This window comes from Ictidomys tridecemlineatus, chromosome 1 (genome assembly GCF_052094955.1).
Source record: "Ictidomys tridecemlineatus isolate mIctTri1 chromosome 1, mIctTri1.hap1, whole genome shotgun sequence".
In the NCBI taxonomy this organism is placed as follows: domain Eukaryota; kingdom Metazoa; phylum Chordata; class Mammalia; order Rodentia; family Sciuridae; genus Ictidomys; species Ictidomys tridecemlineatus.
This window is the reverse complement of record NC_135477.1, coordinates 45,682,256-45,706,655: the sequence shown is the minus strand read 5'-3', so window position 1 is coordinate 45,706,655 and position 24,400 is coordinate 45,682,256. Positions and strand designations below refer to the sequence as shown.

The 24,400-nt window shown below is 41.2% G+C and overlaps 1 protein-coding gene across 34 annotated transcripts in view; it reads right to left on the bottom strand.

The window, feature by feature from the left end:
* Positions 1–24,400, bottom strand: part of Kcnma1 (potassium calcium-activated channel subfamily M alpha 1) — a 708,132-nt gene that overhangs the window by 275,317 nt on the left and 408,415 nt on the right. For all 34 annotated transcript variants that reach the window (XM_078039512.1, XM_078039502.1, XM_078039518.1 and 31 more), the window contains exons 4-5: positions 12,568–12,661; positions 11,792–11,903 (exon numbers count right to left, since the gene is read on the bottom strand). In XM_078039512.1, the coding sequence (XP_077895638.1) occupies positions 11,792–11,903; positions 12,568–12,661 (206 nt within the window). The remainder of the gene's footprint in view (positions 1–11,791; positions 11,904–12,567; positions 12,662–24,400) is intronic.

The window sequence follows — 24,400 nt, the reverse complement described above, 5'->3', positions numbered from 1 at the left end:
GGAAGAGAATCAAGACATCTATTTTTTTGAAGATGATGCAAAGGTAAATATACATCCAGTCTTGGAGATTTAGGTTGCTCCAGGAGGCTGTTCCAATAACAGCCCAGATGAAGTACAACCATCTAGAGAGGTTTTGGCATCTATGAAAACCTACTGCTGAATTCATTCCTTGAAGATGTTCATTTTAGGAAGTTATTTCCAATTTGGCATATAACAGCCATGTAAGTCAATGAGGATTTAGAATCTCTGCTACCTACGGAGGGCATCTTATTTAAAGCCTGTCCCTGACAAAGCAATATCAAGAGAACACAATTGGAAATCTCTTACAGAAGCATAATTTCTCTAGAAGCAGTTTTAGCTACTATTGCAGCTACCAGAATGGCAGTCAGCTCTCTGAAAGATATCCAACTTTTAGCATTCCACTTTCCTAGGGTTGCCTTCTTCAGGGCCTAATCACGAGGACAGAACTTAATGACAAGTTCATTTCTTTTGCTCTATTACAGCAATTCATTCTCAATGCTACTCCCAAGATGGATGGCCATGAAGTTCTCCCCCTTCAAAAAACAAAAAGCTCAGGCAAAGAGGAGAGCTCCATATCTTAGTCTATTTGGATGCTATAACAAAATGCTGTAGGCTAGGTAATTTATAAGCAACATAAATTTATTGCTCACAGTTCTACAAGCTGATATGTTCAAGGTCAAGCCGCCAGCAGATGCAGTATCTGGTAAGAGCTTATTCTCTGTTTCACAGATGGCACTTTCTTGTGTTCTCCCATAAAGAGGGGGTGGCTAACAATCTCTCTTGGAACTTTCTTATAAAGCTACTAATACCACTGGGAGAGCTGCACTCTCATGATCAATCACTGCCCAGATGCCTCTCCTCCTAATACCACCACATTGGGGTTAAGCTTCAACATACAAATTTTGGGAAACACAAACATGTGGATAACAGCAGCCCATAATCTCCAAAATGATACTACTTCAAGATGGACTAACAGGAATAACTCAGATCATTTTTATTACTTTGGCTATTTGTACAGAATAGGCCAAGGAGCTCAGAAGAGAAATCTGTTGAAGGGGTGTGGGGGAGCAGATGGGAAGTTACAGAAATTGCATTAATTCAAATTTTAAAGACTGGATTGGGATACTTCTTAATTTCTTTTCTCACTTGAGAGTGCCAGTGAAATCCTATCAAGGAGTCTGTCTGCTTTTGGTTACGGGACCAGAATTATGAGGATGCTACATTTAGTATTTCATCTGATTGGATGGGACTATTAGACTCACTTTTTAAAGTATAAATATAATAGCTAGGTAAGTTTACTCTTTGAGCATAGTATCAAATGGAGGAACATGAACCTTGGGGTAGACTGCCTGTGTTCAAAGCCTAGATCCACCACTTACTCCCTACATGACTTCTCTAAGCCTCCGCTTCCTCATCTGTAAATGGTCCTAAAATGACATCTAGTCTATAGTGCTATTTGGCAGAACATATGAGATGATTATATATGATTAATATGTATGCACATACATACACATACACACATATACGTATAATATGAATACATCTGACTTTATTCTGGTTATAGAAGCACTTTTCGTTTTTGCCCCTTCTTTCTCCTTCCCCTACCCCAAAACACCTTGCCCTCAAAAGACAAATCATGCTTTTACTTTCCTTTATTTTATTATTATTACTTTAAATAAAACTAAAGACTACAGGGAGCAGGTTTACTTGGAAAGTTTTGAGCTTCAAGAATCTAGATGTGAAATCTGGAGTTTAAGCCACCTAATGATATGGAGCCAGTGACCCCTGGGGGCTTCCAAAGGCTTGATCTTCCAGACTAGATGGCTGTGACTGGGAACACACTTGGAGGAGGGAGGAGAAGGGGCATGATGGTCACAGTGGTTGGGTTTGTGGGAGTTAAAATTGAGCCTGTCCCCACCATGGCTAACCACATAGGGCCCATTTGAATAAGAGCCAGTCTGTTCCTCTCCATCCCTGAATGTTTAATCTCAAAGTAATCCAGCAAATTCCAGGACCATCCTGTAGGGGGAACCAGAGACCATTCCTTTCAAACCCAAAAGGCTGTTTCTCAGCAGCAGAAAGTAGGGTGTCCTGAGGGGAAAAGGTGGGGCTGGAGACAGTCCAGTGCCTCTTTAGTATTTTTTTTCCCCCTATGGAGTCCTCGAGTATATTTAATTTAATCAGTCAGGGGTGGGAGATTCTTTTTGAATAGTAATTTTTAATTAAAGATTTTTCTAGCATACATTTAAGGAAGCTATTTAATTCTTTTTGAGACAGACATTTTATCAATAGTTTTTTCACTAAAAACCACTGCAAAAAAACTTTTGTCACAATTCCAGTGTATGCAAGAGTGTCCTGGGCATACAAAAAATGGAGTCATGGTACTTGCTATCACAGACCCCCATTCTACATCAGCAAGGTAGAGAGAACTTTCTAGAATAACAAAATATTCTACATTCATATTGCCCAACCCCATAGCCACTATTCACATGAGGCTATTGAATAGTTTAAGTGCAGGTAGTATAACAGAAGAACTGAGTTTTAAATTTTATTTCATTGTAATTTGCCTACATTTAAATAGCCAAATGTGGCTTATAATTACCATATTGTACAGCACATCTGACTACAAAGCTTGGCTACTTAAGAGTGTGGTTCCCAGACTAGAAGCATTAGCTACACCGTGGAGCTCATAAAGGTACAGATCTCGGGTCTCACCCCAGAACTCTTGAATCAGAAACCACAGTCCACTAAGACATATATCAGAGGTTCTCATCCTTGCTGCACTTCAGAGGCAACAGGAGAACATTTAACAAAAAAATACAAGTCAGGTCATCCCACCCCCAAGCCAGAGATTCTGGCATACCTGGTTGGAAGCATGACCTAAGCATCAAGTTTAAAAGTTCTCTGGGAGATTCTCATGGTCAGTTAAATTTGAGAGCCATCCTAGCAGAGCCTAGGAAGGGGCCCCCAAGCTAAGTGAGCATCAATATTGCCAGGAGTGCTGGACTCAATAGATGGCAGGATGCAGCTCACATACTTTCTGGTGCATGGGCCTGGGTTGGAGTCTAAGAATCTTTATGTCTAACCAATTCTGCTGATGTTCCTGATCTGGAAACCACAGCTTGAGAATCAATGGTCTAGTCATTTTAAAAGCATGGGCTCCAGATCAGAATGACCTTGGTCTGAGTGCTGGAGCCATTGCTTACCACCTGGGAAAGTGACTTAGCCCCAAACCTCAATTGTAAAACTGGGCTGAGAATCCTAAATCATTGAGTTGCCGAGAATATCAGCTCAAAGAACGCCTAGCCGTTGCATAGTACCTGTTGTAAATAAGCAATCGATAATTGTTAGTATCATTATTTTAAGAAGACTGACTCACGCATTCATTCATTCAATAAGCAGGAACTATGGGCCAGGCACTGTGCCAGGTCCTAGGGACATAGCCAAAAATGCAGGCAGCCAAGGTCCCTGTCACATTGCTGTCATGGAACTGGCATTCCATCTTGATAGTTCAAAGCAGATAGTTTATGCTGTACTTATAGTACTAATCATAAGAGGAAAAGGTCAAAGGGAATTCATTCCAACAGGGACAGTGGGAAGCTCCACACAGGATATGGAGTTGGAGGTTGTGCCTTGAGAGGGGGGGAGGATTATATCTGGGGTTGGGGAGAACCTTCCTCATGGAGAGGCGGGGAGCAAGCCAAAGGGCAGGCACCAGTTAACAGCCAAGAGGTTCTGAGGCAGGAGGAAAGGGGAAGAGGTGGCTGAGAGTCAGGGCTGTGCACTTGGGGCTGCCAAGAGGGACAGCCTGTACTCTTTTCTGGACAAACCACATTCTGTTATTTTTTGTTTGTTTTTATTTTTTGGTACCCCAGGGCTTAAACCCAGGAGTCCTTAACCACTGAGCCACATCTCCAGGTCCTTTTTATGTTTAATTTAGAAATAAGCTCTCTCTCTAAGTTGCTTAAGGCCTCACTAAAGCTGCTGAGGCTGGCTTTGAACTCCTGATCCTCCTGTCTCAGCTTCCCAAGCCATTGGAACTACAGATGTATACCACCATGCCAGGCCACACTGTTTTTGTTTTTGACTTGTTTGTTTTATTAAATCTCAGTATGCTGAAAATTATTGATACCAGGAAACAAAAATCAGTACACAGCCTTCAATCTTGATTATTCTTGCCAGATACGAAAGCTGGTCAATGAAAGGTCCAGATACTAACTGAACCATCCAGACCTCTGTCAAGGTAGGGCTCTTCAACCTAGAGAGCCACCCGGGACCAGACACTCTGCTGAAGCACTAGCTACACTTAGTTTATAAAAAGGTGCAGAGGGGCTAGGGATGTGGCTCAAGAGGTAGTGTGCTCTCCCGGCATGCGTGGGGTGCTGGGTTCCATCCTTAGCACCACATAAAAATAAAGATGTTGTGTCCACCGAAAACTAAAAAATAAATATTAAAAAATTCTCTCTCTCTCTCTCTCTCTCAAAAATAAAAATAAAAATAAAAAGGTGCAGATCTCGGATCTCACAGGAAAATGCCTGAGACTTCAGTAGAGGCCCTGGGAGTGCTACCACTAAAGTGGGAAAGAAGTGTTCCGACTCCATTCTTCATTTTCCTCTGGACAATGGCAGACTGTCATGACCCTTTTGCCCTCTTTTGGCATTCATCAGTTCTTCAGGAAATCCAAAGAAATGAGAAAACATGATTCCTAAGAAAAGAGGGCTCCGTAGAGGGGGGACATGCAGACCTACTATGTTCCCCTCAGTGCTGTATTCCCACAGGAGGGACGCTGCTAAGGGACAGACAACAGCAAGGCTGTCTAGGAATTCACCCATTCCCATGGGAACAAGAAAATCGTTACATGAGGGGAAGGTCTCAGGCTCCAACGGGTGTCTCCCCCAGGGTCTCTTCTCCTAACAGGCTAGATAAGTACAGTGAGGGGAGACCTCAGAGGACCCCAGTGACGCTCTGAGCCTTGGACTCCAAAGGCCTCTATAGAGCCACTGACAGATTTGAATGGGAACACAGACTCCAGCTCTAACTCTTCCTGGATCTATGACTTTGGGACAGTGACAATTTCTCTGAGTCTCAGCTTCTCCTTTGACAAAATAGAAATAATAATAGCTTATTGGTAGGTGGAATGATGGCCTCCAAAGATGTCCATGTTCATCTCTAGAACTTTACATAGCAAGAGGCAACTAAGCCAATCTCAGGTGTCCATCAGCTAACCTGGAAATACAGAAATCGTCCTGGTATGGAGAGCAACGTAATCCCCAAGGTCCTTAAAATGAATAAAGGAAGGCAGAAAAGGAGAGGCCGGGAGAGGAGATAACAGAAAGCAAGACTGGAATGATAGAAGGAAACCCGCTACTGTTGCTGGCTTGGATGATGGGGGAGGGGGCCATGAGTTGAGGACTGTGGTGATTTCCAGAAACTGTAAAAGACAGACAAATGTCACCTTCCCAGAGCCCTCAGAAAGAAGCTGGGTCATTCCAGGTGTGGAGGCACACGCCTGTAATCCCAGCAGCTGAGGCTGGAGGATTATGGGTTCAAAGCCAGCCTCAGCAATTTAGTGAGGCCCTAAGCAACTCAGCGAGACCCTGTCTCTAAATAAAATATAAAAAGGGCTGAGAGGATATGGCTCAGTGGCTAATCATCCCTGGGTTCAATTCCCAATACCAAAAAAAAAAAAAAAAAAAACACAAGAGGAAGAAGAAGCAGCCAGACCCTGAAGAGCGCTCTGTCTCAGCCTAGAGAGGCCGACATTGGACTGGTAACCTACACAACTCTGAGATGATACACGTGTGTTGTTTGAAGGCAGGGTGTGAGGGTGTTACTGCAGCAAGAGAAGCCTCACACACCCTTCTGATAGGGTGGTGAAGCTGACACTTGCACCAGAAAGGACACCTCCTTATCTGTGATGATATTGTCTTCCAAGGCCACCTGCCACCTACCACACCTGGTGGGCTTTTCAAGGCTCAAGAACATCCACTTCCTCCCCTCTGCCCAACTCAGCCACCTGTGGCAAGTCTTAGCGGAGCCCCAGCCTTCCCCAGTAGCCTCCCAAACTCCTCTACCCACGTGTGCTCTTTCTCTGAACTCCCACAGCCTTTCCGCTCATACCTCACAATTTCGGACTTAATTATATAGCAGGCGGTGTTACCTGCTGTCGCTGCATGTGTGTTTATTTTGGTTCCAAAACAAGTTTGAAACCTTGGTCTCAAACAGGAACTATGTTTTGTCCTTTTGCTGTTGTTGTTTTTGAGGACTTGTACTTTTTTTAATATATAATTCTGTTTTTATCACCTTGTGACATATAAAAGAACGCTCAGGCGTATTTATAAGCAGATGTCTAAATCATTTTAATTGTCCTGACTCACTTTCCGTTTTTTTTAGCAGTGTTTTCTATTTTCTGGCAGTGTATTGATGGCTTTAAGGTCTAAGGCTAGATCTGACCTGGATAAGGGAGCCTGGCTTTTAGTTTTCCAAACATAGTTCCAATGACTGGCCTCTGACCAGATCCCAAATGCATCAGTCTAAAAGATGTTGCAAATCATAAATAACTAGGAAAGGGGGCAACCAGGTCTGTGTTCCTCTTATCCCAGCACTGAGCCCACAGCAGGTGCTCAATAAAAATAGGTTAGACAGAGCTGGCAGTGTAGTTCAGTGGTAGAGCACTTGCCTGGCAAGGTCCTGTACTCAATCCCTAGCATCAAAAAAAAATAAAATAAAATAAAAAAACAAGTTAGTCAACTGACCATTTTCCCTACTAATGACACAAGGTGATCCTCTACAAAAACATATAAAGGAAGCAAGTCCCTTGCCCTCTTTGGGAAAATGGCTCCTAAAAAAACAAGACAGACAAATGAGTTCTCCCTAGAGAACATTATTCGAGTCTCAAAATAAGATGTGTCTCTCGTTTCAAGGTGCATTTATTTTAGTGGGGAAGGATGAGGATTTTGTGGGGAGACGACGAAGATGAGTAAGGGGGTATGTGGGGACAGGAAGTAAAGCAAGCAGCCACTTGCCGCCTGCCCACGTGGTGCCCCCACATCCCGCTGCCTTGTTTTGGGTTCTATTCTGGTTTATTTTCTCTTCTGGTATTTAAAATATGACAGGCAGTTTAGAGAGAGAGGCCAGGGATACTCATGGTTTCTCACTAAGCTCACGCCGTGGACACGGTGTCCTGCTCTCTGTGCCTCATTATGTCTTGATGGTGACCTACTGAGGTGGCTGCTGGGATTATCCCCATTTTACAGAAGGTAAGACTGAGAAAACTGAGCCTGAGGTACACAAAAAGACCTTTCTCAAAGTGACTGTCGGTAGGTGACTGAGGCCAGATGTGAATTGTGTTGGTCCAGCCCCGAACGTGGCTCTGATCCTTCCTTTCTATGAATCCAGGGTGTGTGGAAGCCCCTGTTCTACCTCCCAGCTGGAGCAGGACAGGTTCTCAGGGTGGTAAAGAACACTGAGACTTGGGGACACTACAGTAGCTCTATGTGTTCCCTGGTCCTTGTAGTGCTCCTAAACACCAAAGGTGGGCGAGGAGGAGTGGAAAGAGAAGACACCAGAATGCTCCTTCTTGAAGATCTCTCCCCCCTTTCCTGCCTCACATGAAGCCCTAGAGGGGGGTGGGGGATGCCAACAAAAAGCAAGAGAATCAGCTCCATCACTCCCAACTCTGTCCCCTAAACCCCAAATCTTTGAAGGGTAAGGACCAAGGCAGAAGAGAAAAATAAGAGTATGGACATTGAGTGTCCAAATGGGGGATGAATCACCCTTTCCACCCCCTACAGGCTGTGTGACATTTGGAAAAGAGAGGTGACCTTGCTGAGCCTCAGTTACTTCATCTCCAAACAGAGGCAGTAACTCCTAGTCTATCGCCTGCTCTGAAGATTGGGCTGAGGTGGTCGAGGGGCTTAGCCAAGTGCCCAGCACAGAGTAGAAGCACTTGAATACATATCAGTGTTGTTAAAATAATACATGCAACAAAGTACCCATGTACTGCACTATAAAACATGCTATCCAAAATTAATAAGAAGAGGACAAATGTAGTATGGACTGTGCTCTGGGGAAGGTAAGGGACAGAGCTTTGGCTTTCACTCTGGCTTTTCTTCCCTATGGTGCCAGCTCAGTCCCAATCTCTACCCTCAAAAATTCTTGTAGACTGGGATAGATTTCTATTTCTTATATCTCATCTCAAACCTCAGTCAGCAAAAGTAGCACCCTTCTGTCTTCCAGGAGAGCAATGCTTCCTGAAACCCAGAATGCTCCCACTTTGTGGGATGGTCCCTTCCCTTTGTGAGCACACTTCCTGGGAATGCTCATTTTTTTTTTCCTCCAGCAACTCTTTGGTACAATAATTGTTTCACAGAATAATAAACCTCTATATTAAGTCAGACAGAGGAAGCTTGAAATATGATTATACTGAATTATCTTCCAGAAGATGCAGATCCATTTGGGATCTCACCCAAGAAGATCAGTTACCAAAGAACCAAAAGTGTTTATTTTCTTTAACAAAGGAGAGAGATTTATTTTTATTTTTATTGCTGTTGTTACCGCTGTTGTTGTTATTTCATGGCCCAGAAGGTCACCGGTCTGTTTTTGGTTTCAATAGCACCGATGCTTCCTAATACATCATTTAATTATGGATTAGGTCTATGGTTTCCTGTTCCCCCACTGTAGTGTAGGAATGTGGGACTCTTGGTCTATTATCTTTACTGTTGTTTCTCCATTATACAGAACACCGTATGGCACACAGTAGGTACTCAACAAATACTGGTCAACAAATGAACATAATGAAATGCATTTCAGAGCATCTTTCATTTGAAGAGTAACCACAATTGATGCAAGGAGGTGTCTTGTCAGAAATGCAGTTAAACCTTATCTATTTCCTTTTCTTCTTCCTCCTTTCCTGATTGCTCTAGTAGATCTTTCACCAGATTGGAAAACATCTCCAAAAATCAAGGTTGAGCCACCCACCCAAGGCTGTGGGCTGAAAAGCATCCAGGGAATACTGACACCAAGCTGCTTTAAGGAACACTTCACTCGCATCAAGGAAACTGGCTTGTACACCTTTACCTGGGGCAGAATCTGTCTGCTGTAGAGGACACTGCCACCCCAGTCATAAAGGGACTTGCAGGACCATCAGAGCACAGGGGAACAAGTAAGGGTGGATACACACCGTAGAATTCAAATTTACAGGGTGAGAAGAATGGAAGGTGATTTAGTTTAAAATCCACATTTTTAAGATGGGAAAACTGAGAGTCCAGAAAAGTCAAGTGATTGTTCAAGTGCACAGTGTAGTTAGAGCCCAGACAGGAAAAGAAAGCAGATCCATACATACACATACATGCATGGTGTGCATGAGATTAACACATACACACTAAAGATACTCATTTTTTAAAAACTTGACAAAAGTATATAATAAATTTTCCTTTGCTTTTCTGTTCATTTGGGGGATTTAGGGAGGTGTAGGGGTGTGTGTGTGTGTGTGTGTGTGTGTGTGTGAGTGAGTATGGCAATGGGTAAGTTTTTGAACTCACACACACACACAAATAAATAAATAAATAAAAGTTAAAAGCTCATCCACAATTTGGATTCAGTTAATCTCACTAAGTTGCCACTTCTCCCCAATAACCTAGAATGCAAACTTCTCATTAATGATTCAAGAGTCTTAAAGACTTTCTGAGCTATAAGAACCTTGAGATCATCAAGCCAGTTTTTTATTAAAAAAAAAAAAAAAAAAAACAGGCTGAGTGAAAAAAAAAAATTCAGCTCCCCAGGTTAAAAAGCCAGATAACTGTTGTCAAGGGGAGCCTTTGGGTCCCTTGGCTCACAGGCACACAGAGGATACACTCAGGACACTTCTTGGATCATCACACTAGCTAGAAAAACCACTGAAGCAAGCACCTCTCGCACCATAACTTTTCCCCTGAGCAAGTGAATATGATTCTAATGAGAAAACAAGTAGAAAATGGGATCCATGTAAGGATATGGACACACACATATATGTACAAACATATGTGCATGTTGTGTATGTGATGAACATACACTAAAGATGCTCATTTTTAAAATACTTGACAGTAGGTATGTAATAAATTCACAGTGCTAGCAAGAAAATCAAAATATATTGCTAGTGGAAGTACAACTTGACATAACATTTTTAGAATGCTATCCATCAATATCTACAAGATAAAATACACATATTTTTTGACTCAGCAGTTCCTCTTCCAGGAATGTAGAAGTTTCTATAGAAAGAGCATTTTATAAATATGTGAATATATGGATAAAGGTATTTACTAAAACCTTGCTTGTAGAAAAAAAAAGAAAAAGTATATATTCAGGAAATTCATTATTGGGGTTATGGGTGTATATACGGTGACAAACAAATAATGGAATTTTTAAAAAATTACAAATTTTATAAAATGAATTACTTGTACTATGAACTCTTTTTTTGTGTGTGTGGGGGAGTACTGGGGATTGAATTCAGCAGCACTCAACCACTGAGCCCCATCCCCAGCCCTATTTCGTACTTTATTTAGGAACAAGGTCTCTCTGAATTACTTAGTGCCTCAATTTTGCAGAGGCTGGCTTCGAATTCACAATCCTCCTGCCTCAGCCTCCCGAGTTACCGGGATTACAGGCATGCGCCACCGCGCCCGGCTACTATAACCTTTTATAAGATGAATTATTACAGAGATGAAGGGATGTCCATCATGTATTAGTAAGAAAAGACAAATTGCACTACAAAGTGATGATTCAATACAATTTCTTACACAAACACTACACCTCTATAGCACTGTTAAATATGCACATCCATGTCAGTGGTAGAATGAGCATGGAAGAAAGATGGGAAGGCCTGTTAACACTGGGCTCAGGGAGATGAAAGAAAGGAAAAAGATGATTGATATTTTCTTTGTGTTATCTTTTAATGTTTTCACCAATTACAGCACAAACCTGTTACTTTGAGAAAAAAATTAAGCCAAAAAAATGCTAAAAGTAAGAACAGAAGGAAACCCCCAATAGTCCTCCATCTCTTGTTTTAGCCTTCCTTCTTCCCTAATACACCCCATGGCAGTAGACCCGAGGAGGGCAGAAATTAAACAATGCATTAAGACAATCTTGAACTTGTTACTGTAAGTCATGGTCATCCTCTGAATAAGTGACTTTTCCCAACTAAATTGTCTTAGTCCTGATACAAGAACTGAGCAGATACAGGAAGTGACCTCTTGAACAGATGCAGGAAGTGACCTACTGAGCACAGCACTAGCAAAAACTCTCCCTTGCACAGGAAGGGAATTCAGTCTCCTGTAGTGTCCTGTCTCCCGAAGGAACTTGTAAAGTATAAATAGACCATGAAGGACCCACTGCTCATAAAAGTAAGTAGACAGAAGCTAACTCTGAGAGGCAGGCCTTCTGGGGCACCTGAACCAGTCACTTGGAAAGTTGGTCTTATTCCCAACAGTCCCTGACTCCAAGTTCCTGAATGACAAAACCAAGAGAGCAGAAGTCCTAGCTGTGACAGTGATGACCCCGGGACTTCAACAATGATAAAACTGCATCACCTGGAGCACTACCTGGGCAAATCCTTCTGGGCTAGTACCCCAAAAGAACTGTCACTATCAATGTTAACACTCCAAGAGAACGGTCCACATGGATACACAGAACTTTCTTTGTATAGGGACAGTTCAACCCTCTGATCCACCCTGGATTCTCTGTTTCTGTCACAATTCAGAAACCAGTAAAGAGATGGCAGAAGAGATTGACTTACCCAGCCAGCTTCTGTTTAAGTACACAGACACAAACACGGGAGGGACCGTGAAGAAATCTACCACAGAGTTCACTTCCAGCCAGAACCACAGCTTATCATTGGCTGCAATAAACTGGTGGGGGAAAGAAGAAATAAGAGAGAGAAAAAATAAGAAGCACAGTGCTGGCATTCAATCTGTATTCTTTGATTAATAGGCAAATTTGTGGGTTTCTGAAGGGAGAAGTTATAGTCTTCTCTTACGTCCTATACCAATCATGTGCAATTTTGTCAGATACACTGTCTCTTCTGGAGAGTGACAGTGCACTGTGCTAGCCTTGGAGAAAGATCAAACAATATGTTTTTGTATGGTTTCCAACAGCTTCATAGGGAAGGTTGAATAATCTCACCTTCATTAGACTCTCTATTATAAATATAATTGTAAAGACCATGTGCATGCACACACTCACACATTTCTGTAATTCAGATTTGTATAGAACCCTTCATCAGCAGTAGCATGCTAGATATCATTCTAAGAGCCAAAGGTTGTTTTTTTCTCTATTTAATTTTTGAGAGAACAGGAATGAGAAACCAATGAGTCAGTGGAGACGCCATTGTCATTTCAATCTCCATTATCCCCTTGAAACATAATTAACATGTTTTCCAGAAAATGCTTAGCTAAGGAAAGGGCTCTCTCACAACCTGAAAATCAGAATGCACATATGCTATCTATAATGGAAACCCTGGGCTTCCCCTTCCCTGTGAGAGTAGATGCCAAGGAGGGATGTTGTTAAACTTACCCGCAAGCCAAAGTAGAGAAGGAAGAACACGTTGAAAGCCATGTCGATCTGCAATGTGAAATCTTTGTAGAAATTCTGGCAGGATTCTATTGGGCTATTAAACGGGAAGAAGAAAAAGCAAGAAGTAAATGAAAAACATCATCACATTTCCCACAACCCTGAGAAGTGGTAGTGAAAGGGGTAGAGGACAAAATGAAGGTTCATTAAATAAAACATTTGGTCTTTCTACCCCTCGTGACCATCAAGCAAGCATTGCCAAGGGGTTTCCATTCAACCAGTCAGTGTATCATTTTTATTTGCTTTGGGGGATTTTTTTTGATAAATTTATATCTACATGTTTATTTATTTATTTTTTATCATCATTCAACAGTTGAACTACGTATCTAAAGAGGAGATCATGCAGACATCTTGGAGGAAGGACAAGCAGGAGTGACCACCAAATTCCTTGATTTTATATTAACCCTTAAAGAACTGACTTCCTTATTTTAGAGGACAGATATGAAGGCTAAAAATCAGACCCTCACACCCTCCAACACAATGGAAATAGAGACCTTTTTTTATTATTATTAAACATGGTGGCTATGTTTTGGATCTTGGAAATGCCATGTGAATTAATAGGTAAAGAACCCAGGAGCATCTCAAGTAAAGCTGTGGTGGAGAAGATCCTGGTTAACTTTCCAGTGAGACTAAGTATAGACTTTCTGTGCAGCACTCTGATCTGGGGAAGGAAGCATTGCCCAACCAGGAAAAAGTCAAGAACATTAAACCCCATCATTGAAGCAGTACTCTAAGGGTTAATTTTCATTTATTTATTTATTTATTTGTTTGTTTTTGGCATGCAGGTTAATTGGCTTTGTGTGTGTGCCAAGCAGCCAGTGCGCACCCCAGTACATTCTACTTGGCTCAAGAGTAGGCATTTCAAAAGGGTACGACTATACAAACTGGTACATGGCTTCTGTGTGCTTTCCAGCATCAAACTGATCAGAGGATCAGTGTGAAAACAGCCCCAAGGTCTGGGCTGGGTGGGAAGCAGGAAAGCCTCATAAACATCTTAAAGCTGTGAATGAAAATTCATAGTCTGCTGTTATCACTAAGCAAATGGGAACACCCAGGCCAGAACACAAAGAGGGTAAGGTGCGGGAAGGGAGAAGGAGTATAGGTGAAAAGAAATAATTTCCCCAGAGGAGAAGCCACACGGACCTCTTGATCCAGAAGAGAGTTAGCTTGAGAAGATGAAGGATTTCCGAGGATCAGCACCTTGGAAATCCTTATACGCAATACCAGTTAGTATAGTTGTACTTCTGTGAGGACGATGCTTGGCTGTTTAACAGGCAGGAGTCTGTGCAGTTGGAATGCGGACCCCCTTAGATCCCTGGGATGTCAGTCTATGGGAATCACCGATCATGTGACATGCACTGGATTCCTCCATTCCTCATCTTGGTTACAAGTCAAACATGCCCTTTGCCATCTCCCAAACCACAAATATGTGGTACAACTTCCAGACAAGCATCAAGAGTCACCTACATGTGCATTTACAAACTAAGCGGACTGAACAAAAACAACACTGAACAACAGTTCCTTCACAAAGGAATTGACAACTGCCAGGCCTAGAGTTAATAAGGGACAATTCTGCAATTCTCGGGCCATTAGTGGTATTTTGTTTTTTTTCAAGAACAAAACCCACAAGGTGAACAGGTGTTAGACTTCCTAGCCATCATAGTTGCAATGAGAAGAAATATATAAAGTTGACCAAAAATCCACTACAGATTCCAAGGGTTGACAGGACAGAGCATGTCTGTGCTTTGGAAGCTACTGGCAGGATGTGCTAGTGAAGAATAAATGGTGTGTGTGTGTATGTGTGGGTGTGGGGGGGGTGGGTTGTGTGTGTGTCTGTGTGTGTGTGTGTATAACAAGCAAGTGAGCAGGTATAGGGAAATCTGTACCAAATATTACACTAATGTTTTCTTCTGTGCTAGCAGGGACTTGGTTTATGCATTAGAAATTTGTATTCATTCAAAATGATGTCCCCACAATCAAGGGAACAGAGAGAAAGCTTCATTCCCAAGTTTATCATGGATAATTCACTATTATGGCACCAAGGCCAAATAATAATCTTACCGTTGCCCTCACAATAATTCTTGGTGGCATTTTGGGGGAGTCTCCTGAGTTCCCTAGCTCCTATTCATTCCATGCCTCTGTGGTTAATTTGATGGTATCTTTGAAGTACATCTGGTTGGAAAAATATTTGATAGGCTGTGGTGGGGAGTGGAATAGTGGGTGGAGATATGACAGCTCAGTATCATTGAGGGTATTTTGGTTGAACATAAACAGAAATAGATATTCAGAAAAAGCATGAGCAATCAGGTGCAGCAACTGCTTTCCGTTGCTCCTGGCCTTCCTGATCACTCCCATTGTTTTCTTCTATAATATTGCTCTTACCCAAAAGCAATAAAGAAAAGATTTAAAGCTAGAGGGTACCATATTGGAAAACATACCTCAACAACACCCCTGATTTACAGAAAACAATCTAAAAGCCATAACTGAACTTCACTCTAGTCCTTCTTTCAAAAAATTTAGTACTGATTTCATCATCATCTCATGATTATTCTACAGGTCCTAGACTTTGAGCTGAAACAATGAAAGAAGTAAATTTTGCAGCTCCTATGAGCCAATTCCTCTGGCTGAAACCAGGTAACATGATCACACCCTGACAGATGAACAGGGGATAGCAAGCTGTGGGAACTCTCAGACGAAACAGAGACAGGTCCTGGGACCCAGTAGGACCACAGTGATCAGGGAGTATATTTTATATCCCTTTTTAGTTATTTCCTGCTTGCCTTGAGAGCCCAAGGAGAAGTAGCCTGCCTGGTTTTTTAAGTGGCAACAGAACTGTTCATCAGGGTCCCCTCTGTGATAAATCTTCCAAGTGCCTATAGTTTATGAAATAACACAATCGGGGACCACAGAGTGGAGACTCCAAAACTCCATTATTTCATTCCCCAAATGGAAACAACCCATGGAGAAGTTCATGATCTTTTAAGAGAATACATTATCTAACAACCAAAGAGTGGCCAGCCGGGATTTATTTTTCTCCCCAAGAGACTTTATCATCATAATTAATATTCATTGAAGAAGGAGAATGAAATGCAATCTCCTCTTCCTCCTTTTGTAAAGAGAGTTTCCTTGCTAGATAACACAGAAATTTCAAGAACCAGCAAAGAAATCATGTTGTTACTTAAAACTACAAAAGAAAGTGACCCTGGGTCACACAGTTAAATTCATATTGACATTGTGATGATGCATACCTACATCAGAAAAGGCTTTAGGTGGGCATATGTTGCCAATAGGAAAAAAAAAAGTGGAGTTTTTAGAACAGAAAGAAAGATACTGGTTCTGACTCTGGTAGTAGAAAACAAGGTCACCCTAACTCATCCTTGATTAACCAATGATTTGATAATGAAAGGACCCACCAGACTTGGTAGCTGATGGGTTACTCACTTCTAGGCTTCAGAGGCAACAGGAGAACTTAAAAAATACTAGTCCAAGTCACCCCACCCCAACCCAGAGATTCTGATGAAGCTGGGTGGAAGCATGGCCTGAGTACCTAGTTTTTAAAGCTCTCTGTGTATGACACTAAAACCTGAAGCAAATTTAGTGTTTTGATCAAAACTCTGGGCCTTGGTCAAAAGAATCTTATTGAAGAGCTGCTTCAAATGGGGCATGTGCACAGTGTAAGATACAGGCTGAAACCCAAGCTCCCATTTCCTTTTGGCCATCAAGTAAGTCTACCCTCTGCATGTAAAAATCTCCACAGAAGAAAATGAGACTCACCCAATGTGGGAAATGAATCTCTGTCTCTTCATCTAATTAATTGTACAATCCCCAGTGCAGATCTTTGAGCAGGAAGATCTAACAGACAGATCTTCAAGAAAATTGACTTCAGAACTCATTTTTCCAAAACACAAAGCAAGCAAGAGCTAACAGGTTTTCTTTCAAAGGGCTGAAAAGGCCAAGTACAAAATTTCATGGCTAACAATAGTTCCTTGGACACTTGTATCATCTCCAGGAAGGCAGTGTGGCTGGCCTTTCTCACTCTCTACACTGTCCTCCCTCCTGCTCCTAAGGCCTGCTCTTCTACCTGCTGAATCTGGTTACTCAACCCTGAGAAGCTATTTCTCCAGGACAAGTGGTTCTCAAGCTCTGCCATGCACTTGGGGGGACTTGTTAAAATTTGTGCCCCGCCCCCCACCAGAGTTTCTGATTTAGTAGGTCTGGGATGGGGGTCTAAGGATAAATGATGCCAATGCTGTTTATGTGTGGACCCCACTTTGAGAACCACAGCTCCCAAAGTATTTTCTCGAAACTTCCCACTAATTACAGGTGTCACTACTCAAGAAGATCCCCATTTAGACCCGAACGGAGATGATTAAGAGTCTGAGCCCGCCCCCAGATAACCAGCTGCATACCACTTAACTAATTGCTGAGATCAAGGGGTTGAGCAGATATTTTCAGTTTCAGATGTGAGCAAGGGGAAAAAAAATTAAAGAGATACAGGGAAATAATTACAACGCCACCGAGCAAGCTTCACCAGTGGACATTCCAATTAACAATCAGAGAGAGCCTGCTGAGCACATTTGCAGTTTCAGATTAAAAGGAAAAATAGTGAAGTATAGATGGGGAGGGGTTATGGGAGCTCGTGGTTTATAAGGGATAAAGAAATGATAAGCAGCTTAGGAACACAAGGACAACAGACATTCGAGATGATTTACTAGGGAAGGGCCTGGCTGAGGAACAAAACAGCACTTTGTGAAATAATTTCCAACATTTAAATTCTCCTCACTCTTGTGGCTGTTCCCTTTTTTAATTGAATAGGGCCCTCTCAATTCCCACCAGGATTATGGACCACCAGAGTTCGGGCCCAGGCACCACTGCAGACATAAATCAACTCAATACGTTTAATGGTGCCAGTCTCTTCTTCTCGTCTCATCTCTGCAATGTGGCCAGATTAATTTAATTAAAAGATGACATTTATCCAGCATCATGGCTCCCTTCTATCTCATGCATCAACTCTAAGTCTGGCTGTGAAGAACCTCCAAAAGCCACCCTTACCCTACATCGCCCCTTTTATTTTCCACTGTGCTTCTTTCCAAATCCTTTGCTACCACGAGTTGGTGCCTTTGTTCCTTTATGAATGTGACCCACGTATTCCCAATTCTAAATCTATGCTTTTGCTGTGGCCTCTTCAAATACTCTTCTTTGTGTTCAAACCTCAGGCAGCCTTCAAGGCCCAACCCAAAGGCTCCACTCAGCAAATGATTTGTGCCCTTACTGATCTCTCTGGTCTCTGAATTTCTCTAGTTCAGAATTCTAAACTGCCTCATTCCATTCATAGTCAAGTCTTGTTTCGTTCAATATAATCTGGCAATTGTATAGCATTTACACATACGATTGCATTTGGTCCTCAGACACGGTAAAATAATGCAATATGTCAAAATGCATTCACTGGCATGTATAATTAATTAGAACAAATTTTTTAAATGGCAAAATAAAACATATTTTGTTAAAAATCTTCATTTAACAGACAGAAGGCTAAGATACCTACTCAAGATCAGGTAGTTAAGTGGTAGAGCCAGGATAGAGACCCAGCCACCTTACCACCATACCACATTCACTTTCCAGATGGACTGCAGCATTCTTGGAGAGGAACAAGAAACATAAAACATGGTGGCTACTATGCACAGAGTCTCACATGAAGCTCATGTAAAATGAGGGACTGGGAAGAGGAGGTCAAATAACCCTAGAAAAATTCCATGCATTTGTGGAGCAATCTGGGAAAATTCAGAAGAAGCTGACCTATATAACTTGTATCTAACCTTTGTAAACACAATCATGTAGGACATGAATAACCCCCAGGAAGTCCTTGCTGAAACCTTGTGTGATGGTGGAATCATGAAGACTGATCCCATATGCTGAAGAATGTTCTCTGCTTATGTAGGAATAATTTCTAGTTATCCATCCACTTCAAGATGGATGACCCTTCAAGGGTTCCAATTTTCCCTCGATCTCTCTTATTCTAGGAGAACAAGAATGACCATGGTGACAGCTGAGAATATTTAAATCTTTTGAACACTCTGAATTATGGACTTAGACAATAAACTTTGCATTCCATTCCATCCAATCAAAATAAAAAGAAAATATGACATCAAATTGACTTGGATTCTGTGGAACTTACCTAGAGTCAAGAGGGAGTATATCTAACTGCTCTGAAGTCTTTCTAGCAAGGTCTCCATATACTGGATAAAGTAAATTGTCTCAGTTTTCTTGCCTACTAAATAGGACCCAAAGTACCTAGCTATCCTGAATATTATAAAACTGGTTTTAAAAGGGAGGCAAGTTTTTGCAATGCAAAGTATAAATCACTGTTATTACTTATATCATTTTAGGTCTTAGAAAAATGTCTTGCAAGCTAATAATGATAATGGATTTAGTGTGAGTGACAAAATACTAATTAATCATTTAGGAAGAATCTTCATATAGAATATTATCTCCTAAACTGGCACCCCAGGACTGCTCAGGTCCTAAATGGAGTTGAAAGATTTGAATCTTTCCTCAGTATCTGCATTTTAATTACCTTGTCAGATCTATGTACTTAAGAGTTTATCTTTCCAATACTGTTCTTTTAGTGTTTACATTGAGTGGGACGTATATTCAGTAATTTGTGAAGTTTTTATCAGTTTTACCAAACAGAATCAAGCCTCTTCTGTTGACTAACATTATGAATTTATTACAAGCCATTTTGAGATATTGCCTTCTAAGCCACTATCCATGATAGGTGGGACTGTGTTCAATGATTAATCAATACTAATGATAATTATATCAAAATGGGCTTATTGTTTAGTCTTAAAACACTTTTCTTAGACATGGAAATGGCTCTAATTGAATAGAAAACATTTTCTGTTACTCTACAGTATTGATCTATCATGATCCCAAGCCTACTGTTTAAATGGCTTTGTTGGGAAGTCCTCAGTTATAGTGTTTATCAATAAGTCTATTAATCTTTCTAACAGCAGCTTCTGATTATGGCCTGCACTCAAATGATGGGATGTGATCCAACATCCATATACATATGCATCATTAGAACTGTTTTGAAATGACCTGGAGCCTATGAGGAGATGGTATAGAAACTCTTTAGACTCTTCGGAATTCAATGTGCTCTGTAATCTTGAGCTCTGTGTAATGTGGAGAACCCTGGAATATGGATAGCAGTAGACTTCAGAAGAGTTGTGTGGCTCGGGTTGTCTACCTGAGTAATTAGTCCTAAGAATGAAGCATTCTTCTAGGAGACAAAGAAAATGACAGAGATTGCTAATGGAGAGAACAAAACATGTCAGTTCCTTACACATTGGTTTTCTCAATGAAGCTCACAGATGATTTGTTTTCATAAAACTCAGGTGGTGAGATCCCTGTCACTTTATTATGGAGATTTTCCAAATTTTCTTTCAAGAAGATTTCAATGTCTTATCTGTAGTTTGATCCCCTTTCTTGTCTCGATTATATATCTTTTTTACCTACCTAAATGCACCTAAAAAAGCAGAATGTGGGCATTACAAGTCAAACTCAGCAGTCAGCAATTGGAGAGATTTGGAGTTCGATGGATGAATTAAAATCCCAGCTCTAAAGCTTAGTACTTACATTATCTTGGGCAAATAATTTGACCTCTCCAAGCATTGGTTTTCTCATCTATAAACTGGGGATAAGGATATAAATTTAAAAGACTGCTATAAGAATGAGATCAGATGACTGAGCACTCAATAAACGACAGCTGATTTTAAAACTAAGGTGGTAACAATAGAGATAACAGTTTGTAGAAAATGCCCCCAAAAGGCAATGATCCAAATGAATTGAAATTGATAGAATCAATTATTTCTGTAGTTTATTTTTCCACTTATCTGCCTTATTGTATTCTTATCAGGTATCCCAGTGTAATTCAAACACCCAACGGGATGTATAATAAGCTCTTGATTGGAGATTTCACTAACATCTATATGATTCTATGTACTAGAGTATTAGTTTTAGATAATACTGAAGAAGAAACACAAGGAAAATTATATTTCCATTGAAGGCATCCACATAGTGTCATAAATGCTAAATAATTAACTAAGATTTCTTGACAGAGAAAACCATGAGTCATTTTAATGAGTGGCCACAGGAGCTAGAGCATTTTTCTCCCAGGTCTTTAGGGAGGAAAGAGCTTCATTTGCCTCACTGGCTTAATGTGGATCTGGAGGAGAGGCAGAGGGATGAACCAGTCATACATCTTCTAACTATCCCTTCCAATTCTACTTCCATAATTTGTATTTCTTCACTGTCGGAATCTTGGAATGATGTCCAAGACAACCTACCCACTAATGCTTATTTTCTCTAGCTTATCTACAGACTACAATTATTTCAATCACAGTTGTTACCAGTGTAGAATTAGTGTTCATTTTTGCCAGCAACTTTTATGTAATAAATCAGTTAAGCTATTACATAAAATAGAGTCTTGCCAAACAAGTGCTGCTTGATGTAGTTTTCACTAAATTGTTGGGGGAATCACAATTGATTGTCTTTATCCATTTCCCTACCTCCACTGATTCTCGCCACTGCCACTTTCTCTTTAGTAAATTCTTTTAGCTAGTAGAAAGAAGGGATGGAGTAGATGGTTCAAATAGTACTAAATGCATATGCACTCAGAAACAGATGGAAAGTTCTTTAAGGGCGGGGTCAGGGAGTCATGTATAGGTATGGGCTGTACATGTGGGTAGGTACACACACATGTTCACATATGCCTATGGTCCTGCAACACAAGGCTACGCTTTTGATCCAATCCAATCCCATTCTGGGTCCATCCACAAAATGGGACAGCCTGAGTGAGGTGACTAGAGATGGGGAAAAGAGAGGACAGAGAAGGGGTCTCAAGACCTGTGGACCCAGGCACAAAGCCTGGCATCTGGTGAGGGTTTGCCCTGATATCGAGAGCTACACACCTCTAGCCTGTAAAAGCTTAGACCTAGGCCACAACAAAAGGTTCGCCCAACCCCTACTTTCTGCCTTTGCTGGCTTTTTTCTGGATACTAAACATTGTCACACATGTGTTAAGAGGCTCATAGACAATCATCTCTAACCAGTAATAACCAACAGTGAGCACTTAGACAGTGGGGGGCAAGGGCTCAGTATCTCCCTTTGTGAAGGGTATAGCTGGGTACAGCTTCAAGGAACCTAGGCATTCAGGCTTCTCAAATAATTTGTCATAGTGGCTTGAGAATGACAGAGGCTCCTAAGGAAAAGCATAAATAAGCCCTCTACTTGCCAGAGGCTGGCTGTCAGGGCCAGGTAGAGCAGGTGGGTGCAGTTCTCACCATATAAAGGCTTTCAAGACACTGTGGGACTTTCTTCAAGCTATTTTTGGATACAGGTATCAAAATTCTTCTGTCTGAGCTTTTGTCTCCATCTGTTTGTCTCGGACTCCGAGTGTTTCCTGGTCATTTCATTAGCTATGTCCTCTGCTCCCTGCCCTTGTCCTCCTCCCTGCCCTGGACATACTCCTGATACACTTAGACAGCCTGACCTTGGCTTTACCACCTTGCTTCTGGTCTAATACAAGGACTCAGAGTGGGGAAGTGAAAATTACCAACTGCACAAGCCAATCTAGCATGTTGAGGGTCCCAGACTGGCAAGTCTAAACAGACAGGGGCTGCATGAGACAGATTACTTTACATTCTCCTCTGTGGACTCCAACCTTCAGTTCAAAGCCTACAAGATCTACAGCAATTGTAACCTGATACGCCTGCATCACATCTACACTGGAAGTCTGTCCAAGGTCTATACTAACAGTCCTGCTGGGGAAGACCTGCCTGGTATTGACTTAAGGAAGCCCGAGAGCATCCAGAAAAGAAAACAGTTATGTAAAGAAAGAGTTGTTCCATTTATCTGCTGCTTTACTTTGAAGAATACAAAACAATGCCATATAACATATATATTCAGCACGAGGACACCCGTGTGTTCAAATTCACACATTAACTCATATGGGATATGTGATGTTGATAGAAAATTATGCTCGCTTTGTTTCTGACATCCTTAGTTTGGTTTGTTTGGTGGGTTGTTGTTTTTGAGAACTTTGTAAAAGAAGACACAGAAAGATCTGGCACAAATCTGAAATTCAACCTAGAAAACAATTATACCTCCATTGCACAAGGAAACAAAATAGCTTGTCTTCGCTCGGTCTTTGGCTGACAGCTAAGGCATGATCGTTTTGTAAGTATTCCTATTTAGGAGTTTTTTGGAGAGAGCAGCAGCCTCACAGCCAAAAAGCAGATTCTGAGATGCTGCTGATTGCTAGTCATGAGTATGCTGAGGATGAGGCGGGAGTCATTTCTTAGGAATGTCATAAAGCAACCTGGGCATCGGAGACCAGCCCCACCACAGGAATCAGTCATGGTGAGTAGTCGAAAACCAGCTGCCCTTGTGTGGGGGGAATGGCATGGCTCATTAAGCCCTATGGTTCGACAATCATATCTTCAAATGTACCTTCTTCTAATTTCTTTCTTTCTTGCTTCATAAAAATAACTTTTAGCTCCTGGAAAATTTATTTTCCTTCCTTTTTTCTTTCTTTCTTCTTTCTTTCTTTCTTTTTTGGTGTGTGTGTGTGTGTGTGTGTGTGTGTGTGTGTGTGTGTTTGTGTGTGTGTACATTTCTGATTAGTATGGAAACCATTTATTTATCAAATGTCATTGTGTCCCTCTCATGGCCCCCAAATAACAACTCTTTCCACCATATCACTGGTGTCTATTTGACTTTTGAATTCAAATTTAGAAAGTAATAATATTGTGAATTACATGCTCACTGGGGCGAAGTTTCTTTTCCTGGCTTTCTCCTGCAGTTCCTCTTTGATTCTATTGCCATATCTTTGATTTTTCTCTAGGGTTGTTTTCCCCATCTCTGTAAAAACATCTCTGTGAGGGACCCAGGACACCCCTAGGGAGCTGATTTCTTAGGGTTTTCTCCTGGGTCTCTGTGAATGGATCCACTTATCCTCACTCTCTGGGCTTTAGCAATCCTTTCACTGTATCAGCAAGCGCTGTGATTTTTTCTGAGAAATAGGAATGTGTCTCTTTTCTGAAGAACCTCACAAAGAGAATCAGAAGTTTCCTTCACCAAGCTCCCAGTGAAAGCTCTCTGTTAGAGCAAGAGTATTTCAACACACAGGTCAGAATCACCCGCCTGCAGAGGTCTGGGCTATAATTTCATCCAAACTCGTTGCAGAAATGATCCCACTCAAAGAACCTCTTTACTGGTTACTGAAAAAGAAACAAGTTAGGAAATTCTAAGCAGGACCCACTTCAATAGCATGTGTTTAATGGAATAGGGGGAAAGAGTATAGGAAAAGTTCAAAGTTACCAAGCCCTCCAGATATGAGGAAATCACAATTTATATAGAAAAAATAAGGCAACTTCTGCTTTGTTTTACTCTGAATGCTTAAGGGTAAAATTGTAGTCTAAGGGCCTCTGACAAGGTAGTGCCATCAGGAATCCTCATTCTCACTCCAGTATTATTGAGCTAGATAATGCCCCATCTCCCTTTTTGTCTCAATTTACACTCAAGGTGGGTCTATAATGTAAAATATCTATTGTCAATAACAAAAAAGTCCAGCGAGAAAACAGAAACTGACAATTACTTTTATAAAGGTCCATTATGAAAACACAAGGAAGAAAGAAAAAAAACATACATATATTAAAGAGGAAAGCACTCTTAAGAAAGTCATTAATCATGAAAAGTACATACATATATATTTCAC